This window comes from Danio rerio, chromosome 6, assembly GCF_049306965.1.
Source record: "Danio rerio strain Tuebingen ecotype United States chromosome 6, GRCz12tu, whole genome shotgun sequence".
Lineage (NCBI taxonomy): Eukaryota > Metazoa > Chordata > Actinopteri > Cypriniformes > Danionidae > Danio > Danio rerio.
Genome location: NC_133181.1, coordinates 40,262,325 through 40,289,894, shown reverse-complemented (window position 1 = coordinate 40,289,894; position 27,570 = coordinate 40,262,325). Strand labels below are relative to the sequence as shown.

Below are 27,570 nucleotides of genomic sequence, written 5' to 3'. Positions count from 1 at the left end.
ATTTCTGCTGCGACATTCGGATCATAGGGTCAGAATTTGGTGTCAACAACATGAAAGCATGAATTTGTCCTGCCTTGTATCAAGGGTTCAGGCTGGTGGTGGTGGTGTAATGGTGTAGGGGATGTTTTCTTGGCACACTTTGAGCCTATTAGTACCTGTTGAGCATTGTGTCAATGCCACATCCTACCTGAGTATTGTTGCTGACCATGTCCATCTCTTTATGACCACAGTGTACCCATCTTCTGATGGCTATTTCCAGCAGGATTACATGCTGTCATAAACTATGAATCATCTCAGACTGATTTCTTGAACGGCAATGAGTTCACTGTACTCGAATGGCCTCCACAGCCAAATCTCAATCCAATAGAGCACCTTTGGGAGGTGGTGGAACAGGAGACTGGCATTACGGATGTGCAGCCAACAATTCTGCATCAACTGCATGACAAAATGTCAATTTGGACCAAAATCTCTGAGGAATATTTCCAGTATCTTGTTGAATCTATGCCATGAAGGATTAAGGCAGTTCTGAAGGCAAAATGGGTACGGGGAGTGTATGTAGCCAATTGAAAAAAATATATATAGACCTTAGCAGTTTTTCATTTAGATTTTTTTTGCTATTTACTCCATCCGACCAATCACACCACAAAAAAATATAATAGAAAATATTTAGAAAAATGTCCTTGCTCTTTTACACATTACTTTGGAAATTTTCTCTTTATTATATATTGAAGATAAAAAGCAGGAAACTAAAGAAACCTGAATTTGATACATTTTTTATTGAATTAAAATTTGATTACACAATTCAAATACAAAAAAGGCACGTTTATGAGGAGTAAGAACTTGGCTACGCTTAAAGTTTTATTAAGTATAATAGAAGAAAAAAAAACTTGCATGCAATCATTCAACACCACATAGAAAAAATACCGCTGGACTCGCACTACAGCAAAAGCTTAAATAACCCTTTGATAAAACCCACTTGGCCATTTTGGAACCATTCCCCACTGCTGTTCCCAAGTATAAAACATGAGTAGTGCTGTGCTATCATTAACATATAAAAGATTATAGTCAATTTATCTATAATAAGGCACGAGTGTGTGTGTATGTGTGTGTTTATGTGTACAAAAAAAATCAACCTGAAATACGCTAGTAAAACTGAGCCATGTTTGTGTACATCATAAACATATCTTGGCCTGATTAACCAAAGCCTGAGTAGGGTGCAGTAATTGGTGCAAATCAAATCACTCGACCAATCACAAGGCAACTTACTGGCTCTGCAGAAACTACAGGGTGGCATAAGAAAGGCATCATTAAGTAGAATGTGACAGTGAAACTGGTCCTAAACACGTTGCTAAATATTTCCCTCTCTTTTCCCATCTCTTCCACTTCAAACTGGTGCAAATGAACAAATAAATCTCAGTTACTGGCCAAAGACTGATGGATGGGAGGCTGAAAGCACCGCACGTGTTCTACTGGCATGTTCTCTCCATCTCCAGACTTCAGGTACTTGTTCAAAATGGCGAAGATCTCATCGTTCAGAATCTGGAATTTGCGAATTCGGTCAACCATTTTCTTCAGAGGCTATATAGTAGGAGGAACAACAACAACAAACATGCTTTAGATAAAGTAACATGAGAAATACATCAAAGCAAAGCCACTAAAACTCACCACGCTCTTGATGATCTCATCTTTACCGTCGTGTTTCTGCACCTTCAAGAGATGGTAGCTGAAGTCCAGGATGTCAAAGCGTCTGTGCTGACCGAGTAAAGTGATGATCATGCAACCAGCCCAGTTCAGACCGTCTCCGAAACATTGCCTAGATAGAAGATTCAATACTTCAATATCACAATATTTGAAAATTATTACTCAAGTTTAGTTGAAGTGCTTTCTGGGCATGGGCCGGTATAAGATTCTGACCATATGATAACCTTGGATAAAAATATTACGGTATCAAGGTATTGTGATTACTGCTCAAAAATAGATTCTTTTTAAATGTCTGGGTACAAAACAAATACTTTTTCCCCTTTGAAAACAATATATTTTATTTTTTGAAAGATTTGTAACATTTTGGAGCAGTAAACATGTCAGGCTAAATAATTCAGATGAATCTTTGACTTCTGCTGTCTTCATTAGTTTCAGAAAGACAGATTTAAAACAGCATCTTTGGATATATTTTCTTCTGAAGATACTGTTGTCCTAAAAATAATAATGATAAAAAATAAATAAATAAAAATGTAAATAGAAACGGTATTACATATGATTTTGGTGGTTTTAAACCTTGACTTTTCCAAACCGCGGTATACCTTGAAAACGGTTAACGTCCCATGCCTAGTGCTTTCTCATAATAATTATTGTTTGAATTACAATAGGGTTTGCACTTTAGTACCAATCGGTACTGAAATTTTCTCGCTAATATTCCAGCGCTATTAAACACGTTCCTAAACAGCGCTGATTTGCCATAGTGTTCACGTGCTTAACAGAAATGACAGTGATTGACCGTGAAGGTCATCGGTTCACTGAACTCACAACTGTTAACCGATTGTAATCACAGATACAGGGACATTGGAGCTTTTTAAAGCTGCGGTTCATCTGTGGATCGCTCTTATGTCAGCATATAGACAACCCAGCTGATCGACGTGGCTTTGAAATGCACCAGTGTCCCTGTATCTGTGACCACTCAGTAAACAGCTGTGAGTTTGGTGAACTGATGACCTTCACAGCCAATCGCAGTCATTTCTGTTGAGCGTGTGAACACAATGGCAAATCAACGCTGTTTAAAAACGTGCCCAACAGCGCTCAAATGTTACCGGGAAATGGACGTTTTTAAAATTTCAATATCAATTGATACTGAATTCCAGTATCGTGCAATCTTGCATTACAACTAAATTTGAAAAAGTTGAGGTTATTACTTATCATAACTTTATTAATTATTAATAACTTTAATTAATTAACTAATCACTAATAACAGTTAAAGTTATTATACATAAACACAGTTACCTTGCAGTTATATAGTATAAAGGTGATATGTATGTGTGCATGTTTAATGAAGTGTATTTGTGTATGTCAATGATGATTCTCTATGATTCACTCACTCAACAGTGAACTCATGTGCGCCCACAGGGATGCAGTACACAAACTGCATTGCGCTCCACAGCCGGTGAAACTCCACACACTCGTCTACATGCATCACTCCATTGCTGGGTAAAGGCCCACGCCAGATCGGGTCGTCCAGGTAAGCGCGGACGCGTGTCAGAATAACCTCAAATATGGAGAGTCCGCAACACAGACGCTCTTTAGTCAGCAGGTCTCCCTCACGGGCGATGGCGATTTGCTGTGGAGAGATTGTACAGGGTATTCACTCAAACCTGAACAGTAGTGAAGAGCACTTATATCTGCATATAGATAAATCCCACATGACTAGACGGATTTGACCCCTAACAGTGCTGGGTTGTTGTACTTACCAGCTGATGCCTTTACTAATTTCAAGTAGACTGGTGAACATTTAGGGAAGTTACATTTTAGATCACATATCTTTGGATTACTTTTGACTTAACCTGAATTTTTAGTTTGGTATGGTCACCAGATTTAGACACATGGATTAAAAATCAAGAATCTATAATCAGAATAATAAGTACAAATTATAATATTGTGGGGTAAAAAGGGCAAAAATACTAAATTAATGAAGAAAATTGAAACAGATGTCAGTGGTAAAGTCAAATTATGGCACTCATGATTTCATTAATGTCCCATAAAATTAAAATCAAGTTTTTTTTTTAGATGTTAGTATCGATATTGTTAGTTTTTAAGATATCTATAAGCTAGTGTGCTCCAAAACAGTGACAAAATTCGCATTTAGAAAATATAAAACTGAAATAAACATGTGAAGATTGTAATTTCACTTCTATGTGGATGAAGGGTTTATTCACCTCCCCTTATACTACAGTTTTTCATCAAATCATGACCAATCAAAGGCTCTCATGTCATAAATGTCTCATGGCTCTCATCTCATGCGGGGCATGTCATAAAATCTGACATGCCCCGCCTCCTTCAAGATGCTTCTCATTTGCTTTCAATTTGATGCTCTTGAGCTCAACCACTCTCACTGTCAGAGCGGTGATAAAATGCTATTGGCCGTTTTAAAAAATGGGATGGGCTACACTGTCCCACCCTGGGGTGTTCCGATTGAGATAAAAATTAAAATATTAACAATAAAAATGCACATTTCAAAGCACTTCACGGGATCCTTAATGTCAACTTTTGAAATGACCAGTCCAAAATCCTAATTACCCTGCCAGTTTGATTGAAAAATCAGTGACCATTCAAAATTACTACACAACCTGACAAAGGTCTTGTTGCCTATCCAAGTTTAGGAACAACAAATAATAACTTGACTTCTAGTTGATCATTTAGTACCAGGAGGCAAAGGCCTCTAGATTGTGCTTATTTTACCAAAATAAAATGTAATCATGACTTGATTTTTAATATTTAATTAGGACAGTAAGATCTGACTTTGCTAAGACAAACGTCTTGTCACTTAACATAAATAATTTATAGGATAGAATATAAAGTTATGGTGCAGTGGAAATAGAATTAATATTGTGAATGACTCCCATGAGCTTGGAGGACTGCATCCATACATCTCAGCAATGACTCAAATCACTTATTAATAAAGTCATCTGGAATGACAAAGAAAGCGAACTTGCAGGACTCCCAGAGTTCATTAAGATTCTTTGGATTCATCTTCAATGCGCCTCCATCTTACCCCAGATATGCTCAATAATGTTCATATCTGGATACCGGGCTGGCCAATGCTGGAGCACCTTGACCTTCTTTGCTTTGGAGCTTTGATGCGGAGGCTGAAGTATGATAATGAGAAGCGCTATCCTGCTGAAGAATTTGCCCTCTCCTGTGGTTTGTAATGTACTAGGCAGCACAAATGTCTTGATACCTCAGGCTGTTGATGTTGCCATCCACTATGCAGATTTCTCGCACACCCCCATATTGAATAACCCCAAACCATAATTTTACCTTCACCAAACTTGACTGATTTCGATGAGAATCTTGGGTCCATGCAGGTTCCAATAGGTCTTCTGCAGTATTTGTGACGATAGGGATGCAGTTCAACATGATTTAGCAGAAAAATTTACCTTCTACCTTCTGAAGTCAAGTTGTTATTTTTTGCTTTTACAACTGGGATCGACGACAAGACTTTTGTCAAGTAGTGTAAACTGTTTAATATTGACTATGTTAAGTAAAAATTATAAAAACAGTCATGACATGCTTCAAAACTGTGATATTTGAAGATTAATAACTTTAAAAAATCAAGCTGAAATCGTGACATAAATGTCGGTTTTTGGTTGAAATTATGACTTATTACCAAAGTATTTTTTTATGTTGCATAAAAAACAGCTCTCCTAAACATTAGAAAGAAAGCAGCAAAAAAAAAAAAAAAAACCTTCAAACTTTTTGGTTACAAACTGACCAATAACAGCTTGTGATCAATGAAGAACTAAGCCTCTCTGAAGCAATTTTTGGCAGAAATCCCCATTTGTTGTTTAATAAATCAATTTTCCCATTACTACCGACACAACGCATCAATAATAAATGAATCTGGAGGGCTCAGAGATGAGATCAAAGCAGCGGTTAAGTGTGTAATTGGAGATGCTAATGACAATAAGTAGACGTGTTTGCCGGAGGCGGTAAAGCAGCAGAGCAGGACCAAAGCGGCTGTTCACCCACCTGAGGGGTTCCCAGACGTTCAATCAGAGGCACCAGATGCAGCGCTGTGTATTTGGCCTCCAAACGCTTCATCTTTGCATCCAGACGCTCTCCTTCTGCATAAGTGAATTGTGGAGGGATTATTACACATGTATGAGGAACACAAAGCATGCTCAAAATACTGAATATCCTTGGCAAACACACAAAAGTGAGCTTACCTTTGACGTGAACCCTTGGTAGGATGTTCTGGAAGGGAGCTGCGTGCAACAAGTCGCACACCTCCTCTTGGGACTGCATTAAAGAGAGGAACTCATTATAGAAAATGAAGCCCAAAGAGAACGAAAAGCTGAGCAATCAATGGAAGTGTGGAGAGTCAAAGCCTGAGTTAAATTCAAATAAGCAGGCTGAGTTAAAGGTCTTGGGAAATTAAAATAACATTTTTTAAGATTTAAGCACAAGTTTTAAGGATATCTATAAACTAGTGTGGTTCAAAACAATAAAAAAAAATGCATTTACAAGATATAAACTTCAAAACTTAGTAGATTTTCCACTTCCGCCTAAATGGATCAACAATTTTTTTTCATGTCATCTCATATTCTCATCACATCTTGACCAATCAAATGCTCTCTACTAACTGATATGTCCCGCCCCATTCAAGACGCGTCTCATTTTCAATCTATTTGATTTGCTAGAGCTCAACTCCTCTCATTGGCAGAGCGGTAATCAAACTAAATGGTATGGGGAAGTGGTCCCACCCTCTCTTCATGTTAAAGTTTAGACAATATTTTAAATATTAAATAAACTGCACATTAAATAGAACCTCACTGGACCTTTAAATATTTACTGTTGCTTTGATAGTTACATAATCACAGAAATTTTATGAATATATTAAAGGGATAGTTAACCCAAAAATGAAAATTCTGTCGTAATTTAATCACCATTTACTTGATTTAAACCTTCATGAGTTTTTTCTTCAGTCAAATGTTAGAAACCTGTAACCAATGACTTCCAAAGTATTTGTTTGTACTATAGAAGTCAATGGTTACAGGTTTTCAGCTTTCTTCAAAAATCTTCCTTTGTGTTTAACAGAAGAAACTAATAAGGGTTTGCAATCACTTGAGAAAGAGAAAATAGTGAGTAAATATTCATTTTCTGAGTGATCTATGCTTTAATGGAATGTCCAATCTGTTAGCATTACTTAACGCTATAGAGATCATGAATTAATGGACAATTTTTGAATTATTTATATAATACTCAAAGCTAATTTAAATAATTTATACAACTTGAAAAGTTAAAAATGTAGACATTAAACAAGAATATATCAGACAAAAGCCACATTTCATCACCCTGTATTACTGTGCATTTTGAAATATCACATGAGAAACAAGTAACGGAAACAACAGATTTTGAATAAAAATAGCTTACTTTGTAAAAAAAAAAAAAAAAAAAAAACTCACACTCACTTGAGGTGGTTTTAAGCTTGTGCAATAAATGTTCATGCAAACAATGGGATAAAACGCATTTGCTGAATAAACCCATAGCGAACATTACACCCATGTGACTAATCAGCTGTCTCCATTATGGTTGCCTTGTTTACTGTTGGTTACCAAGTTACCAATACTGCAGTCAGCTGCTCTAACTTGAAATGCACCCAATTCGCATTTGGGATTTCCTTGAAAAGAATTACTTCAGATTAAGATGTAAACCTGGCTATTGAATGTAATGTGGTAAATGTATCGTCAATCAAACCTTTCAGATAGAAACTGTAGAGCTAATATACTAAACTTTTTTTTTTCTATTCTATAGACCAGTGGTTCTCAAACTTTTTTCATTAAGTACCACCTCAGAAAAAAATTGTCTCTCCAAGTACCACCAAAATGAGCAGTATTGAATTACAGTAGCGTAGTCGGCTCAGTAAAGCGGCTACAACTCTGCACAGTTAAAAAAACGTGGCAGATTACCTCAGAAATATAGGCTATATGTCTTATATGGCATATTATATACATCATTTTTGATAAATTTTGAAATATATGTTGCATGTACATGACATATTTTATTCCTCCGCGTACCACTAGAAGGAAGCCCGCGTACCACTAGTGGTACACGTACCACAGTTTGAGAACCAATGCTATAGACCTTTTTCGTTGCTGCATTGAGGATGCCATAGCGACCAGCGTCTTCAAGGTAGGATGCCTAGAACTTCAGTTTACAGTGTTTACAACTGGTAAATATTGATCCGAAAAAGGTTATCAATACCGTTTTGAGTGGCTTACGGAGTGTTTTTGTGATCCACAACTTTGATTTTGAAAGGTGTGTTATAAAGCTGGTATAGCCTACTTCTGCCAGACGTGGTTCAAGCATGAGAGAAAAACATTCTCCTAATTCAGCGTGTGCCATCAGACAAGATGCTAAAATATATTATTAGTGTTCCTGGTGATCTGTCAGCCGTTATACTGTACTCTGCCGGCTTTTCAAAGCACACCCATCAAACACGCATGCATCACACACAATACATCCCTACATTGTAGAGCCTTGCCGGGTTTAGCGCCAACTTGCCTCAATACACCTGCCTGGGTGTTTCAAGTATACCTAGTAAGACCTTGATTAGCTTGTTCAGGTGTGTTTGATTAGGGTTGGAGCTAAAATCTGCAGGACACCGGACCTCCAGGAACAAGTATGTTGATCCCTGTTATAAAGCAAACCATATTACTGGCATGAATCTTAACAGGTATGTAACGTTAAGCTGTTTATTTTTTTGTAATCCAAAAAAATAAAAGTACGTTACTGATACTATACTGACTGATTTGCATGTTGATTCTAATTAGGAGCTGTTCATGTTTCATTTAGTTCCGGGGTGGCCAACCCTGTTCCTGGAGAGCCACCTTCCTGCAGATTTCAGTTGCAACCCATATCAAACACACCTGCCTGTAATTATCACGTGGTGTTCAGGTCCTAATTAATTGGTTCAGGTGTGTTTGATATGGGTAGCAACTGAAATCTGCAGGAAGGTGGCTCTCCAGGAACAGGGTTGGCCACCCCTTATTTAGTTAGTTTGTATTGTGTAGAATTGACCACAATATGTTTTATACAGTCATTTTAAAATGCCACTTTATTTTCACTTTGTGCCACTCTTTCAATCAATTTGTCAGTGGGACAGTACAGTACGTGTGTGTCGAACATTTTGGTGAATTACATTGGTTTAGGTTTGTTAAATATTTGAAAAAATGCGATGACGAGGCTCCATTTAAATGGTACAAGAAGCCATCTAACGATAACTCAGAGATGTTGCTTTTAATTCTTATTAGATCACATTTTTAAATAATCAGTCCAGGAGGTGGAGCTGATTGACATCAGTGTTGGTTTCAAGACTTTAAAAGCAAGTAAAATTGATTGAAACTATCGTTTCGAAGCTGTCCAAATGTGACAGTTTATATACATCAAGCTGCTGACTGGAAGTTCAAAGCATCCTGCTTATGCATACAAACAAAGCATAATGGATACTTTTGAGCTCTATGAAAAAGGTCTATAGATTGTGCATAGATATATATACACTAGATATCGCATATGGACCTTGAGCATATGTCAATAGCACCGCCACATTTGTACAGTGCTCCCAGCACAAATGTCATTCAAGCGCACTAGTCAAGACTAAAGCTAATGTGAAGATGCTGGACTTTAGGGCTGTGTATGCTAAAACATTTTTTATGTTTTTATATGTTAAAGTATTTAAACTTCTCTTATGTAAGGACGTGATGACGAAAGTTAGAATGATGACAGTAGTCAATATTGTTATTCTGATTATTAATATTCAATTCCTGAAAAGATATACAATATATTCAGTTTAATCTTTTATTTTTCAATAATTATTACACATTTTATACAGCTGCTGAAGAAAAGCTTCTTGCAGTATTGAGCATGATTTATTAATTTGCAGCAGAAATGTAATGTGGCATATTGGCTGAACAAGAAACGTCCCTTCATGTCAAAAAATGCCATTTAAAACATGTCTGTCAGAGTTTTGTATGATAACCAGGCGCAGTTCCAGTAGATGGAGCCACGCATTCACACACAACACCACTGACAGGAAATATGTAAGACGTGGCTGTTGACATTTAAATGAAAAGGCTGAGAATTACAGCGGACGGCCCTGATTGCACTGACCTTGCCATCAGACAGAGCAGGTACTTTCATACAGCCATAGATTTTTCTCTGGCAAGGCTTTATTGAAACAGACAGCCCTTGATTGTTGACACTATGTAATTTGAAGTTGAATGTGTAGGAGGGCTGAAGACAACTCTCTGGGAAACTCATAATTGTCACTAACGTCTGACATAATTAAACAGCAGCTTATCACTTCTCTGAAGAGCCTCCTGAGCGTCTGGATGAACATCAGTTATTCTCTGCTTGTACCGCAGTGATGTTGCATTCATAATAAAGTGGAAACTTGACTAACTTCCTCACAGAATATAATGTTTGTTGATTAAAAGCTTACAGATAAAATGTTGCATTGTTTTTTTAATCATCATTAACCAACTGCTGATAATGAAAAAGGTAGAATCATATGAGACTTTGTGTACCGTACCTGAAAGCCATTTTAAATCCTCACTTTGAGTTATTGCATTATAAATTAATCAAATCACCAATTTTGGTACCTGTGAAGTAAATTTGTCTATTCATAGAAAATATATGTATAAAATATGGACCCCCTTTCAACACTTTCTTAACCAGGTGGGCTGTGCAACATTTTTTGATGTTTGAGCTTTCAAACACTTGGTGTCTTATTGTATTGTTCAGATGTCTTACATTTCTGCAACAATAAACAAATCTGTTTAACCAGCACACTCTAGAAAGCTGTGAAATGCAAGGTACAAAAATGCAACATTGTTATTATTTATTTATTTTTTAATTATGTATTGTTATTATTTAAATTTACGTAATTTATGTACATATTTATTTTCACATTTTTAAGTATTTGTTATTTTATTTTTTATTTCGTTTTTATTAATTTATTATTATTTTTTTTTTGTTCTACAGTTCAAACTAAACTCAAAAAATATATTTTTTGGGGAAAAAAGAAAGTATATGAAATGCCAAGTGTCTAACGTGTCAAATAAGTTTTGTTTGACACAAAATATTGCTCAAGTATAATAATCATAAGCTCAAGTAAAATAAAGCTCAAGTATAAAACAAACTAAATTTATGATTATTTCACCACTTACTATAAATATTAAGGTTAAATAAATGTCAAGCAAATGTAAAACTAATAATGGCTGAGAAATGTGCAATATAAAGACTAATGTTTCTCTCATTCAGCACCAATTTGTGTGCAGTATGTGTGTTTTGCTTACTGGAGGAGGTTAATAAATTATCCTAAATCTTGACTCAATATAAAGTAAACTTGCTAAAGTCAGTCATTTACCTTTATTTACAGTAAGCTGTGATTTGGATTTATTAGTGCCCTAAAGAGGTAAACTCATAATCAAATTATAAAACAATGATTTCAATTAGCCTATAATAGTAATACAACATTGATTCAACCATTTAAGAATGATTCATTTACACAAATGTAGAACATTAACATATTGCTGAATGCTTTTTGCCAAAAAAAAAAAAGTTCAAAGTTAACAGTAATTAGCCTGCAACGTAAGCTTGCAATATCCCTTATATTCCATAACAAGAATAATATTCCATGGACAAGAAATAGACATTTTAAATGTACATGATATTCCAGAAATTTCACAACCAATGGGAACCAATCAACTTGATTTGTTATCATCCAAATAGATAAATGAAAAATAATTAATGGAAATTGGGCAGCAGCCACAATTTAAATCGTTCAGTATCAATATTGTATTGCGATCATTTGCAATCCGCTTGGTAAATGTGACGCCACATGAAGCAGCTTCAAGGTCTAAGCGCTCTATCAAACTGCATGGGGAGACTCAACAAATGGTAATAATTAACATTTACAAAGTAATGTAATACTTTCAAAAATCATGATCACAAATCTCTGTCAGGCTTACAGCTCAAAATCTGGGCTCATTTGCAGCTTTCATTGGCCAAGGATCACCAGAGAATGTCTGATTGACAAGTAAAGCAACCAAACAGTTCATTTTGCAACGTAGATGTCCCAAAGTTAGTCTACTGTACATCCTAAACTACACACACTTTTGAAAACCCAGAATGTATAATATATGTTTTTAAAGTGACTACACTCAAATATAGAAAATAATCCACTTGTTAAGTGTGACGTCACGCGAAGCGGCATCAAAGTCAAAGTGCTCTGTTAAACTATATGGGGAGACTCGCAAATGGCAATAAATGATAACAAAGCCATGTAATACTTTTACAAATCACAATCATATATATCTTCATGCCTAATATCCGATGGCCAGAAAGGTATTAAGTTATTATAAATCGTTAAAATATCTGTGCCTGTGATGCCTATTGACTAATGTGTACACAATGATTTTATATAAAATTCACTTTGATGTGTGATTTGACTAAAAAGTGGTCATAAACAAATATTTTCTCAATTCAAATGAGTAGCGGCTTATATCCGGGAACAGTATTCCATTCGTCACGACCTAACAAGCGGATAGACATTCATGTGGAGAGTTAGATCTATAATCAGTCAATAACAGTCACTGAATTATATATAAACTTCTTTTATGTATAGCAAGAATCCGACCTTACTCTGTTAAACCACTGCTGTACAGCGAGCACTGTTTTATGGACTCTTTGTTGAAAAGAGTGCTAAAAATACATATTTGTAAAAAATTTGAAGAAGATCATCATCTTAAAAGGCTTGAAAACAGTGCTGCCACATGCAACACACCCGCAGATGCGTTTCCATGACAACAGCGTGTGTCAGACATCATAAACACTGAGCAGACAGCACAAATAATGGAAATCACCAATGCTGTGTACTATGCGTGTACACAGTATATTAAATATGTCAAAATGTAGAGATTCATAATTGAAGATATTGGCTACTTTGCGCTTCACAAAAAAAAAAGAAGAAGAAAACAAAGGAGCTAAGCCATAAGGAGGTTAATTAAGTTCACACCACACTCTTTAACATAAGAGAAATAGTTCAAAAACACATTATCAGTCAGTTGAAGAATAACTGTTTGGTGATGTTAATCGACCTTTTGCTTAGCTGTGATAAAAGTTGTCAAAAAAGATTAGAAGTTTTTCATTTGTTGGAACTTCTTCAAAGAATGCAAGATGGCAGATAACAGTAGTTATTAAGGCAAAATTTGTCAGGAAGGTTTTTAAAGAGGTGATTTACTATGATATCATATTTTAAAGTTTAGTTGATGTGTAATGTAGCTGTGTAAAAACAAACAATTTCTCTGAAATATGCTCCAAGTTCAATGCAAAAGGTCATTGCAAAGAGAGACATTTGTTGCGTCCCAAATCGCATACTTATGCACTATTCTACGCCATTTTGTAGTATAAATAGTGTAAGTAGTGTGTTCACACTGAAAACTCTAAAAATAATAAGTGCACTTTAATTACCCGGATGATGCACTCATTCAGCCGCTAAAATGAAGTGTGTAAAGATGGACACTTCACGCACTCAATGACCGCAGGTTTGCTTACGTAGCGGAAGAGGCGGAGCTATCGGACGCACATGTTGAATAACTTTATTTATTTTGGATGGTGAGAGCAAAATTCTTCTACGAGAGTGATTAAAGCGCCTCCCGATGGTGAATGCGGCAATACTCACGGCAGGTATTATTTGATAATTCGGTCGTTTATTTCACTGATTTGGCAACCGTCAAACGTCATCAGGGAAACAGTTTGAATTTCCGCTTAGTAAAAAAACATTAGTGTGCCATTTGGGACGCCACTACATACATGTACTATCCTGTTGTGTGTAAGTGCATAAGTACATAGTACATGAGTGCATAGTGTAAAGGGTGCCATTTGGGACGCAGCTGTAGGCTTTTACAGAGTTAGCTTAGCAAAGCCTAAAGCGAACAAAGTTTGGGGAGTACAAAAAAAAATACATCTGGGCTAGTAAAATCACAAACGTTACAGGTTACGCACATTCGAATAAACCCTATGCAGAGAAGGGGATGGCCTGAGGCCCTGTAATGTTATAGCAGAGAAAGCTAAAGTGCAGTCCAAACACTGCTATTTCCACAGAGCTTCTTCTGTTCCTGTATTTGGGCTTCCAAAGGACACAACACAAAGAGAGAAGTACTTACAAGTTAATTTGAATTATGTTCCAGAGAATTATAAAATTATATATAGCTCCAGCATTTGACAAAGGACAGCTTCCAGAATCTCTCTCAGTTCAGTGCTGGAATCGGCTAAAAACTCCTCAAAGAAGGAGCAGCTCCAACCATTACAGAAGAAGCTGTGGGTTGTGTGCCACAACCTGTAAGTGTTTTTCTTTGTTAAAATTGATCAATTACGTGCACAGTTTCTAGCGTTGAGGGTATGTTGTAGTGAGAACATAAACAAGGATGTAACCAATGGAAAATGCTGCTCTTTATGTTCTGTTTGAGTCAGGCACAAACTTATACGGCTTACAGTTTACACGAAGCAAAAGTGCATGCTTGTAGGGGTGTGACATGGAGACGATCCACAAATCACAGCACATTATGTTAGCTGACCAATCACAGCCTCTTGAGGGTGGGCCTTTCGCAGGAACTAGGGAATATGATAGTCGTTTCTATGTTAGCAGAGTAGCTGTGTAGTATCAAAGTAAGATATATGAAAAAACTGATTTTCTACAAGTGAAGCATGAGCACACATTGCTTTGCATCTTATAGACACAACCAAGCCTTAAAAATACACTCTGGACCACCCCTTTAAAGGCAATCACTTTAATCACCTTAAAGTTCAATCATGTGAATGGAGATGTTGTGTTTTCTCACCAAGCTCTGTTCAGTCAGAAGGCAGAAGAGCAATGCGTTTCCAACCTCCCTCAGGTTCTGGAAGCACACAGTCTTCAGCTCAGCGTACTCCACAATGTCTTTCAGCTGGTGGTGGAAGAACTCCAGGATACCTGCATCCGGTAAACAGAAATTGTATTTACTGCTCCTAGATTAGCATTTCCAAAATCAATGTCTAAAATCAGGATGTGGTCAGACATTCAAGTTTACAACACAAAATCTGAACTCATTTGCAGCTTTTATTGGCCAAGGATCACCAGAAAATATTTGATTAAGAAGTAAAGTAACTAAACATGGTTCATTTTGCAACGTAGATGTCCCAAAGATAGCCTACTGTACACCAAAAACTACACACACTTTTGAAAACCCGGAATTTAGTTCATCCTACTAAGTGCTAATTGTCAAAATTGACCGCTTTCTTCTATGCAAGGTTTGCCATCATGACGGCTTTCAGACGAATCATTAAAGAATGTGAGTCACGTTTCACTTTGACTGCTTTTGAAACTCCTGAAGTGTTTCTAATTTGGTACTCCACATGGCTCAGACGTTCAGTCATGGGAATGACGTCTGAGGCGATAATAAATATTAAACCAAAGTTTTGTTTCAACCCATATAACCAGCCTTCAAACTTCTTGAAGAACAAAAAGAATCTCCAGGGACTGATCTTAAGTTTACTCTTATGCCAGTTACTTCCACAAATCCAAGAATAAAGAAATACTCCAGCAAAAGCTTTTAACTACATAGACGGACCCCTTGCTGATTTTCTACCCTCTGCCTTTCTCTTGGTCTCTTCCCCCTCACTTCAATTCACTGTTACTCTCATTTCTTTTTTCTCCAGGCTGCCTGAAACCCACATAATCAGACGCAGTCACGATTTCAGTGTGGAGTGCACCTTCACAGTATGGTCACCCAGAAAGAAATGATAAACAAAACGAGAGAAAGACGGCAAGAGGCAATTACTAAGCATTCTCAAGTCAAGAGGGGTCTGAATAAGTCTTATAAAACTCTCCGCGTCTGCTGCGTGAGCTCTGCTAAAAGCACCACTGTGACTGACACACAGCCAATCTGCCCAACAGCACAGCTGGACCCTGCCAAAGCTTCATAATTCAGTGCTTATCTACTACTTGCTGGTATTTGCACAGGGTCAAGTTGCTCACTTGGGTCAACAAAAAATAAAAGGATTGTTTCGGAGTATATTATTCACCTGGTGAGCCATACTCATGGCGAGGCAGACGGCAAATCTTGGGCATCACTTCCATCAATGTCTTCACATACTGAAGGATGGTGCCTTGAAGCTGAACAAGAAGACAATAATGTTTACCAGTGCCCGTACATCTGGAAAATGACAGACTTTCTTCTTGAAAACTTTAGTTGTGTAATAATTAGTTCTAATAACGATAATAATGTGTTAAGATTCTTATAAATGACAGGTTTGATATTCGTGAAATAAGGAATTTGGTGTAGATAAAAACGATTATATGCTCATGTCTTTAAAACATCCTCAAATGTCTGTATTTATATGAAAAATCTTACCAGGCTTTTGACAACTTTTAACAGCTCCTCCATCACCACAGCGATTCCCTGGTATCCCAGAAGTCTGCAAATAGCCTTAATATGTGGAGGTCCCACAAAGTTGCGGTAGAGGCTGTATATGCTGCTGTACGCCAAATTCAAGGCCTAAATAATCATGAAAAACAAGAAAATGAAGCAGTTTATTATGAACAAATATAAAATCTCATATACAGTTAAAGTCAGAATTATTAGCCCCCCCTTTGAATTTATTTTTCTTTTTTAAATATTTCCCAAATGATGTTTAACAGTCCAGGGACATTTACACAGTATGTCTGATAATATTTTTTCTTCTGGAGAAAGTTTTATTTGTTTAATTTCGGCCAAAATAAAATCAGTTTTTATTTTTTTAAAAGCCATTTTAAGGGCAAAATGATTAGCCCCTTTAAGCAGTTTTTTTCCAATAGTCTACAAAACAAACCATCATTATACAATAACTTGCCTAATTACCCTAACTTGCCTATTCAACCTAATTAACCTAGTTAACCCTTTAAATGTCACTTTAAGCTGTATAGATGTATAGAAGTGTCTTAAAATATCTAGTCAAATATTATTTACTGTTATTATGGCAAAGATAAAATAAATCAGTTATTAGAAATGAGTTATTAGTACTGTTGTGTTTAGAAATGTGTTGAAAAAAATCTTCTCTACGTTATCAGAAATTGAGGAAAAAAATAAACAGGGGGGCTAATAATTCTGACTTCAACTTTATATTGTACTCACCATATACAAGTACACCCCTCACAAATCTCTCTTTTGAATGAATATTTAATATAGGATGCTTGAAAGTATTATATTTGTGCATATACATTACATTAGTCAGCACTGAAGCCAAAAAAAGTAAATTACGATAACAGTCCAAAAATAAGTAGCCCACCCAAATGTACAGTTGAAGTCAGATTTATTAGCCCCCTTGAATTATTAGCATTATAATAATTAAGATAACATTTAAAAAAGAAAGAAAAAAATCAAAGGCTAATAATAATAATAAATAATAAAAATAATAACAATAAAAGGGCTTATAATTCTGACTTCAACTGTATATGTCAGGGGAAAATATAAAAAAAATGAAAAAAGAAGAAAAATCAAACAAAAGATATTAAATTTGATTCTCCTATTTGTTGCCGAAGGTTTCCTCCAGGTCCTACGGTTTCCCCCATAGTCCAAAGACATGCACTATAGATGAATTGAATAAGCTAAATTGGCCCTAGTGTATGTGTGTTTCCCAGTTTTGGCTGGAAAGGCATCCGCTGCATAAAAAAATGCTGGATAAGTTGCCGGTTCATTCCGCTGTGGCGACCCCTGATTAATAAAGGGACTAAGCCCCCAGGGCAATTTGTTCCGAGCCTTCCAAATAATGTGACAAATTGAATAACTCTGGCCTAGTGGTGAAGTGCCTGAGTTTGATTCCCAGCTTGAGGTACTTTGCAGACCCTTTCCTTCACTTTCTCTTTCCCAATATTTTCTTTTCTGTAACCTCCACTGTCCTATCCCATTGAAAGGTGAAAAATTATAATAATAATAAAATATAATATAATAATAATAATAATAAAAACTCATCTCTTGCCCAATTTGTGTTACTTTTGATTATAATGTTATTTTATTTATCTTATTATATATATTTTGACCAAAATATTGCTTTTGATGGAAGAATTTATAATTGTTTAATTCAAAGAAAATGAGGCCTAATTTTGTTTTCTGCTGATAAATAGGAACTGAAAGAGAAAAACCTCATCTCTTTGTATTCGCATACACAACACAAACATAATCTTAATAGTTAAATCCCTGAAGGGAAATGTTAAGCTACATTAATTAGAGCAGCCACAACTGCGCACACTTTCAAAAACGAAATCGTAAGAATCCACAACAGCAGACGTCAAATATCTCCTCATGAGCTTTTCTTTCTTACATATTTGAGCAGCAGTGAAACTGGAAAGCAACAAGTATCCTTCTGTTTCTTTAATTAGTTTCCAGTGCTTGTAAGATGGCTGATTAAAGTTTAATGGTGACTGCATAAGCATATATATGTCTGTAGGTGTTGGGCAGTGAGTCAGGGAAGACAGGTCACCAGTCTGAATGGGTAATTGAGAGTGGGGGAGGAAAGTGCCATGTGCTCCTCCAATGATTGAGCCAACAAGTATGCATAAGGGATCGAGAACGAGTGAGAGAGTTCAAGCTCTCCCAGCCGTATTTCTGTTTAAAATGCACTGTACGCAAAAAAAAAAAAAGATGTGCCGTCTCCCCCTCCCCACAACTCTCTCTCTCTGCTTCATGTGCTGTCTGCTGTTCTAATCAGATAGAAGAGCTTTTCTGTGCAGTGCTTTGGATGTAGAGCTGGATCTGCAGCAGATTTTAGCCATGCCAAACGAAGACAGGTACAGGTCAGATTCTCTGAAGGCTTCAAGGCGATTCGGTCTGCAACAGTGAGGTGATCGGACTCTGACGTGACTCTTCATCTCTTATGGTAAGATCTTGATTATATCTCAGTGTACTGAACATTTGCTTTGACACAAAACTGTGTGGATTCACTGTAAACAATTATTAAATATTAATTCAGGTATGTACTGTGGAAATACTATTAAAATAACAAACGATAGTGGCTTTACGGACCTGAAAAATATCTGAAAGAGCGGCAGGTGCATAGGAGAGAGAATATAAGTCCTCTTTTTTTCTGTCAGATGTGAGTGACTAGACTGAGCATTATTGACAGCGTGCTTCTGGAAGATCAAAATGATTAGCGTTCAAGCTTTCGCCCAGTGCTGACTGCAGAGTAATTACAGCGTGCGTGTGTATCGTAAAGGGTCACCACTCACCCGAAAGTCTAATGCAGTGATTTATTGATTGAGTTAATGGGTAAACGAAAGCCTTCAGCGGGAAAAACAAAAACAACCCACTGTCAAGAATGATGGACAAACTGAAAGGCAATTTAAGCCAAATAAAACATTTAGAAAATTCAACAGAGAGAGCAGCAGAGATTGAAGATAGAGATTGAAAGTATTGAAGATAAAAGAAATTAATTTATTTTTATATTTAAATTTGTATAAATTTAAGCTGAAAAAAGTAAATAAAATAAATAAAATATATAATCTAAAAAAAAAAAACGAATCAGTGTTTGATCTTTAATAATAGAAATCCTAAAATAAAAAAGGTTGAATACATATTTCTATATATATAAAATAGTTTTAATCTAAAATTATATTTATTTAGCTGCAGTACCATTCAGTTATTATAACGAGACAATCCCTTAAGAACTTTTCTCTTGGCAAGCAGACATATGGATGTAAAGCCAATTGGATTTTTTCCTCAAACTCATTTATATAATCCTGCTTTAGAAAACCTGATATGTGGTTTTGCAGAGAAAAAATAGATCCCAAAGCAATCAAGGTGGACAAAAAAAAAAAAAAAAAAATGTTTTTGTATTCAATAACCTGGTTCTTTCTCCCTCTAGATAAATTTGATTTAGCAACCACTGTGATGGAGCAGAGCAACTGTACTTGGTTGTCAAAGAAACCTTTTAATTAAAGAAGACACATTTCTGTTACCTTTTCAAACATTTTCAAATCAAATATAATAGAAAAAACTGGAACATAATTGCGTGGACTACTGCAAATGTTCAAATCATCAATCTGCAGTTTTATTATACCCTTCCTCCTCTATCAGTATTACTGATTCACTCCTTTTGATAAATAACTTTAATTCATGCTAGCCCCAATGCCAATAACTCAACTTTTGAATAGTTTAAAAACATATTTTTATGCTGAAAGAAAGCCCATCACCAAAATAGAAGACACTTGTTGTGCAACATTTAAGGTTACAGCTGATCTGCATGAATGTTTTTCCTTCATTCCTCCATACTATCATTAGGATCGACTGTGTATATAACACGTGTACATGTGTAGTCCTACAATGTGACAAAGCCGCTGACAATATGCACAATTATGATATCTCTTTGAATGCATGAAACACTTTTTACAGCCTATAACACCTTAAATTTAATACCTGAAAGTGTGACAAGTTTAGATGATATTACAAAGTTATAATCAATTAAAACTAAGCTATTTAAAACAGGGACTAATCCGAAGGGAAAGTGAAAGTGATAAATTCTTACTAATGTTTTGGATTAGTTTTTTCAGGCTGGAATATTAAAGTATATCCAGTAGTTTATTTATCACGTTGGCATAAAGAATCGACTAAATTACAGTGAAAGTTATTTTCTGTGGACACAAGAGATCTAACCTAGTTAGTGACGCCATCTAGCGGTGGTGTGTGGATCTGTTCTGACATTGAGGTACAAAGTAGAGGTCTGCACCAGATTTTTTTCGTCGCGGAAATAAATTTCCGAATAAATCGCGGGAGCAGGCGGTAACTGGTGAAATTTTGGACAGCAGCGGGCAGTCAAACAATATCGCTCCCAACTCCCAAGCATGCGTATGTATGTGTGTTGCTGTGTGTGTGTGTGTGTCTGTGTACAGACAGCGTGTTATAGGCTGCCTGAACACTGTATAGCTGAGTGGTTTTCGGTTTTCGCAAATATATTTATATATGTTTCATCTTCCTTCCATTTGGTCCTTGACTGATCACATACCTGAGAAGGATATAATAAAACTGCAGATTGATGAGTTGAATATTTGCAGTAGTCCATGCAATTATGTTTCTGTTCTTTTCTATTGAATTTGTTAAACAGAACATTGTAGCCACTTGTTGTGCAGCGTTCAAGGTTACAACTAATCTGCATGAATGTTTTTCCTCTATTTGTCCAGATTCTTCTAAATCGCTTCAAGAGCCTCAAAACAGTTATCATCATCAAGTTGTCGTTGAGCCTCAACTTAAAAATTAAAACTTATCTGAACAATTTCCTTTCATATTCTTCAAAAATAATTGCATGACATCTTAAACCAGTCTTCATCCTCAAACTCTGTGTGCATAAAAAATATCGACCTAAAAAACATGACTATCACTATTCAGAACATCACAGCCACCTCTGCCATCGTCAGCTGGCCATCTTCTCCAGGCTGTATCGACACGTTCTACAGTGTCATGTATCACCCAAACTGGAACAGTCTACTGATGGGTTACACTCGCAAAAGTTTCCTGCGTGAGGACAGGGTTCCCGTGAGTCAGACGTCCACCAGTTTGGGCAACCTAAGTCCACAGACTACATACATCCTCTGTGTCACCTGTCAGTCTGCCAATCCCACCAGAGAGCAGTGCCAGGTCTTTAATACCCTAGATGAGGGCACTGAGCTCGGGGAGAGCGGCAGGGAGCTGGCCATGGGAGTTTGGCTGGCCAGCAGTATCCTCTTGCTGATCATCGCAGTGGCTTTGCTTTGGGGATGCCTTCATACCATGTGTCCAGCAAAAAGAGACCCGGATAGAGTCAGCCAGTCTGGTCTGAACCCTCCACACCTGGCTCTGACCCCTATGGATGGGAACATGGGAAGCGAAGGAAGAAAAAGTCTGTACACTCCTAGTTGCGGTGAAGAGGAATCTCCAAATGCGACGGTGATTGAGAATCCTTTTCGAGCCGAGAGAGAAACGGCAAACGGGCAGAGCTGTGAACTTCAAACTCTTAGTAATAAACACCCCGGGGCAGAATAATTGGGCTGCCAGGTTGCCACTGTAGTGTGCTGACCCCAAAACTTCAAACTATTAATCACCCGCGTACACAATGTGGACAATCAGCAAGGAGGAAAACTTTGAGGAACTGAGCCACGTGGGTTAAGGATTAATATAGCATTTAAATGTCAGATGAAAATATCAATCGCTAATTCAAACAAGAAAACTGAAAGAGCCCCCTTTGTCTTACACTACAACTCAGTGAAATTTAATGTGCGCAAAGTATAGTGTTTTCATACTTATGAAGAGGTTCAGTTTGTTTAAATGCCTTTAAACATTTTTTACCCGAAAGAGATTCTGTTATGAATTATTTACCCTCGTGTTGTTCCAATCCTGAGACCTTCATGCATCTTTGGAACACAAATGAAGATATTAAAATAATCATCCTCAATTGACAACAGCAATATGAAAATGACTTTGTTTGGTGATGTCTTCTCTTCAGCTGCCTCAGGCCACGTTTACACTAATATATTTTAGTTTTAAAATGCATACATTTTGCTACGGTTGCGTAAGCAAAACATGAGATCCAGCAGTATATCCTTCATGAACTGTCTGACGTGCACTGCTTATATCTGGGGAGATGTGCTTAAAGCACCTGCTGAATGCCTGGAGCTCAGACAGGTGCATACGCTGCAACGCATGGCAAAGTGTGTGTGTGGTCCCTTGATGTGCGTGTTCACTGGTAAAGTGTGGACGGAGATCTTTTCAGAAATGCTAGGTGAAACGCCAGTATGGACTTGGATCGTTTTCCTTCTAAAACGTTGTTTTAAAACTAAAACTTAGTGTAATCAGGGCCTCAGATTGGGGTGTGCACCCTATCAGAGGAAATTTTTTTTTTTTTCTTATTATATACTTTTTGGTGCTCTAATCATTCTTAAAGCGTTGTATGATAACAGTTAAACCACTGAAGTCACATGAAACGTTTTGATAGGTTCTTGCTTCCTTTGAACATCTCTGGACTGTGTTTATGGAGGATGAGGGAGCTCTCAGATTTCATCGATAATATCTTAATATATGTTCCGAAGATGACTGAAGGTCTCGAGGGATTGAAACCACATGAGGATGAGTACTTAATACCAGAATTGTCTTTTTGGAATGAACTAATCCTTTAACGCATTTAGCCACAGAACTTATTCATGTTAGTTTAAAACATTTTTACCCATTTCTGCAGAGTCATAATTTATATGCATGTCTTGTCAGGTTTATGAGTTTGTCAGTTTAAAGATAAGCAGCACTATCATGTTGCTTTTGTGAGACGAAAGCAAAGCCAGCAATGTGTTAAACGATTTGATGTATCTTTACCTTCACCTTTAATACGTCTATACGTGTTCATCAATATCTCTGGAAGTGGAGTCTCTGTTTCTTTAGAAAATCCTTCAAGGCTTAAAAATGTACCTTGCATACCTATCTATCTTGCTTAATAATAAAATAAGAATATTTCTCTGTGTTGCCACGTGTTTTGGAGACATACTATAACTGCTTCTGAATGCCAGAAATGTATTTAATGTCGTTTTGATATATAATTCCTGTTTACACCCAGTGTTAAGATGCCTGGTTTTACTGGAGACGACACATTCCTGTTTACATCTGGAGTGTCAATCTGTCTCTTTTGTCCACTTTACTTTCACTGACATCAGGGTTTAGCGGCTGATGTATGGAACAGAAAAAAAGTAGAATGGCACCAATGATTTTTGCTTAGCTAACCACAAAACTGCATTGAACGTTGTGGATTAATGTTAAAAATCAAGACTGGTATCACAGTATTATCAACGTTTTTTTTCACCTTCAAACTTAATCTTACAATGTCAGACAACAAAGTTTAAATCCCGTCTGGCTCTTCAACAGCATAATACATAAGAATTAGGTCAGTATGCAGAGAGGAAACAACGTTTAGTGGCTGGTTGAATGCTTTAAATCACTTTCAGCATTTATCCTATGAAAGAAATCTGGTGCATTATGTTTTGTCCTCGGGAAGTGGTCAAAAGTGAATGAGCTCAAAATATTTTAGCCCGTTTAAATCAATATTTAGCCTTGTATACTTAAACAAAAAAAATGGATCTTAACTGGTTTAAACTCACCTTTGAGCCATACAGGTACTGTGGCTGAGCGTTGGGAGGCTTGTCTCTCTGAAACTCCTGTGAAAACGGCAGAATGGTGCGAACAAACCTAAAGAGACAGGAAAATGATTTTAAAAATAGATTCGTTTAGCCATTTTTGTGTTGCAAGGCTTTTTTCGACCAGTTGTTGTCAAGTGTGTTCAATCAGGCTGTGCTCAGCATGTCCACTCTTGCCCCATTCACAGATAACAATACAGTGAAAAAAAACTCATCACACTCACAACCGCTTTCAGAAGAACATGTTCTTAAAGGAAAATGACAAAAAGCCATAAATATCCACCGTGTCATGACCAACTTTTAGGAGTTGTTGCTCAAGTCAGTTGGCAGTGCGTATAATATAACAGGAGCAGGTGAGAAGTGGTATCAGTGTGCTTTGTCTACCCATCCATCACTCAAAGTCTCACAAACCCAGCAGAAAACTCAAATGAATCACCCCCTTATTGCAAAAATAAAAAATGTAAAAGTCTTCTCTGATAGCTGAGACTTTATTAGCATGCTGGGATAAAGCCAATAATGTGTCTAAGTTGTTGTAGAGATGGCAGTATCCCACCAGTTATATGAGCCATATTGGGAGCACAGCTGTACCCAAAAGGCATCAATTCACTTTGATACTGTATAGCTACATCTATGATGAAACTGTAAGATATTAAAAGGTTCATCTCCCATTCCCAAAGGTCACATTGTGCTGAAAAAAAGATGTAAAGAAGAATTTAACCTTTTTATCTTACCACGTTTAAACGTTTAATGCTTACCTTTAATAATAATAATAATAATTCCTTAGATTTATTTAACGTTTTTTTGGATACTCAAAGTGTTTACACTTCTTTGGGGAGAATCTACTCTTCCACAGTGTGGAGCATCTACCTCAGGGGTGCCAGAAGGGGTGTCCTACATCTTTTAGTTCCAACCCAATTAGACACAGCTGAAACAGCTAATCAAGCTCTTTCTAGGTATACTAGAAACTTCCAGACAGGTGTGTTGAAGCAAGATGGAGCTAAACTATATAGGACAGCGGCCCTCCAGTACAGAGTTTGGCACCCCTGATCTACCTGGATGATGCAACGACAGCCATATTGTGCCAGACCGCACACCACATACCAGCTGGTTGGTGGAGAGGTGACAGAGCGATGAATCCAACTATGATATGGGGATGGTTGGGAGGCCATGATGGACAGAAGCGCTCACTGAGCAGAATAGAGTCATCCCCATCAATTTACAGGGGTGTTAGGACCCACACAGGCCGCAGGTTGACCCTGCTGGTCTCACTAACACTACTTCTGGCAGCAACCTAGCTTTCACATGTGGTCTCCAATCCAGGTACTGACCGGGCCTCCGTAGGCGACTATGTGAGAGTTGCAGAGAGATAGTTGCCAGCTTAGTACCTTTGATTTACAACATTTCCCATCTCCCTATGGTTCTTTAGAAAGCCCTTAATTTGTCTCACTTGTTGTCATATTTAATTAATGGATCAGATTGTACCTTGTGTTGAGGAAAAATTGTGTGTGCTATTCGACAGTAAATTAATCAAATGGCAGATAGTAGACAAGCATCAATAATTCAGCAGCAACATTTAATAAAAAGGTAATTGATTTGTCTAGACTTGCTGCTGATTATACACTTCTCACAGCAATGCTTCAGTGCAAGCAAAAACGCTCTCTTAACTGTGGAAAAAATCACATCTGAGATGTAACAGTCCTTTCCTGGCTGAAATGAAAAAGATGTTCATACATATCTTTTAATTTTTCACATTTAAGCATAGACTGACTATAAATAACCAATGAATTAACTTAATAATTAAGCATTATCTAAAAAATTGAAGATGAAAGTCTCAAGGCATCTGGCTTTTTGATATGATGAAAGAAATGCTCCGTGCTATTTGACTTTTAATCTCCATCACATCTGTTTAACTGAAATATGGATGATTTGATACATATTGCAAAAGCTGTAGACTTAAAGTCAAGTCCACACAGTTAAAGTGCTGTCCATTTATGACATTAACATTTAATCATTTCACAGTCTTATAAGTACAAATTAGCAGGAAGATATACACAAACACATATCTATCTATCTATCTATCTATCTATCTATCTATCTATCTATCTATCTATCTATCTATCTATCTATCTATCTATCTATCTATCTATCTATCTATCTATCTATCTATCTATCTATCTATCTATCTATCTATCTATCTATCTATCATAAATATGAATCATATAAAATATTATATTACATATTTATACATTAAATGACATAAATATACATACAAATATTATTTATTATAATGTATGATATATTTGTATTAGATTATATTACAGTGCTTACCACACATAGATTGTAGTTGGGCAGGTCACCGACATCTAGGTATATAACATCCAAGTATATTTGGTGACATTTGTTTTTTATTATTATCATCCTTTCACACTTTTTTTTCTATCCCTCCAATTGCCAAAAACCCACGATCGATTTACCAGTGGACAATATTTTCTCGCCCTACACGTTTCCAACTTCTCATTGTGTGTGCACGTGAACTGTCAACACTCCCACACACAATCTCATGTGCTTTACAGACCCATTGACACGCACCTTGTTGGGACTGCGTTCGTTCGGGGTTTCAAAATCTCCGAAAATTAGGCTTTCGGATTCACTTTTTAAGCTATTGTCATTTTTATTTTAAGCTTGATTTACTTGCGCATACAGTGTTGGAATACAGTGTTGGCTCTATGCACAGATAGAGTTTTAAAGCCAATGATAAACTTCCGGTGAAAACAAACAAAGTTGTTTTTACAGCATGGATTTTGTAAGGTAATTACAGTACATTTATTTAAATAGACTTAAGCATTCATTTAGTTGTTCAAGCATAAAACGAAATGAAAGACCGTTGTAATCACTGGCGCGTCAGCATTAACAGGCTAGCACAGAAATTCTATTGAAAATACTGGGGTAAAATAGACTGTCATGTTTTAAAGACATAACAGAGGGAAATGGTATTTAATGCAGTGCTTCTTGTCCGATCTGACACCCACTTCATATCGTATATTTAACAGGCAGAGAAGGTCGCTGATTTTTAAAGAAATCAGATCTTAAACGTCACAATTTTGTAATGGAAAGACAGTTCACCGGAAGCCGCCGGGCTGAAAATAAAAGTCTGTGTGCATATAGCCCATTCACTCATTTGCCCAATTTAAATAGTCTACACTTTTTATTCTTGTAATTATTAAATTTTTAGAGATTTTTTTATTCAATATATGTTTTTATTCCTTTATGTCATTTATTTCATCATTTGATGATGTTGATATATTTCATATTTTTTACATAAATTATACTAACATGCTTTGGCAATAGAGCACAAAATGTCAGCAGCAGATTTTTCCTGTCAGTGGGTGCACATGGCTCCTGAATAGAATAAAAGTAAAACAAATTGTGGATTTTTTTTTTATTTCAACAGTCTTTAAAAAAATCTTCAACCCATTAAAAAGTAAAAGTGTATAATAAATAAAAAATATTGTTAAAATTCACTTTTTTGTCACATGTAGGCAGCCATGTGCAGCGAGTAAAAGGTGTGTTCAATTCAGCTACCACCGCAAGTATATCTCAAAGCTGTGAGAATCACTGTTATATTAATGCCATTTATATTTCAC

The 27,570-nt window shown here is 36.5% G+C and overlaps 2 protein-coding genes across 2 annotated transcripts in view; one reads left to right on the top strand and one right to left on the bottom strand.

Moving 5' to 3' along the window:
• Positions 1–1,154: 1,154 nt before the first annotated feature.
• cyfip1 (cytoplasmic FMR1 interacting protein 1) overlaps positions 1,155–27,570 on the bottom strand; it is a 75,291-nt gene continuing 48,875 nt past the window's right edge. The window contains 9 exon segments of the mRNA NM_212759.1: positions 1,155–1,578; positions 1,666–1,813; positions 3,090–3,328; positions 5,737–5,831; positions 5,934–6,006; positions 14,610–14,740; positions 15,832–15,922; positions 16,161–16,304; positions 23,891–23,978. Coding sequence (NP_997924.1) covers positions 1,414–1,578; positions 1,666–1,813; positions 3,090–3,328; positions 5,737–5,831; positions 5,934–6,006; positions 14,610–14,740; positions 15,832–15,922; positions 16,161–16,304; positions 23,891–23,978 — 1,174 coding nt within the window. The 3' untranslated portion in view covers positions 1,155–1,413.
• On the top strand, positions 18,491–23,256 carry fndc9 (fibronectin type III domain containing 9). Its single transcript, XM_073954351.1, has 2 exons — positions 18,491–18,660; positions 20,957–23,256. The coding sequence occupies exon 2, from the start codon at positions 21,144–21,146 to the stop codon at positions 21,792–21,794; it is 651 nt and encodes a 216-aa protein (XP_073810452.1). The 5' UTR covers positions 18,491–18,660; positions 20,957–21,143; the 3' UTR covers positions 21,795–23,256.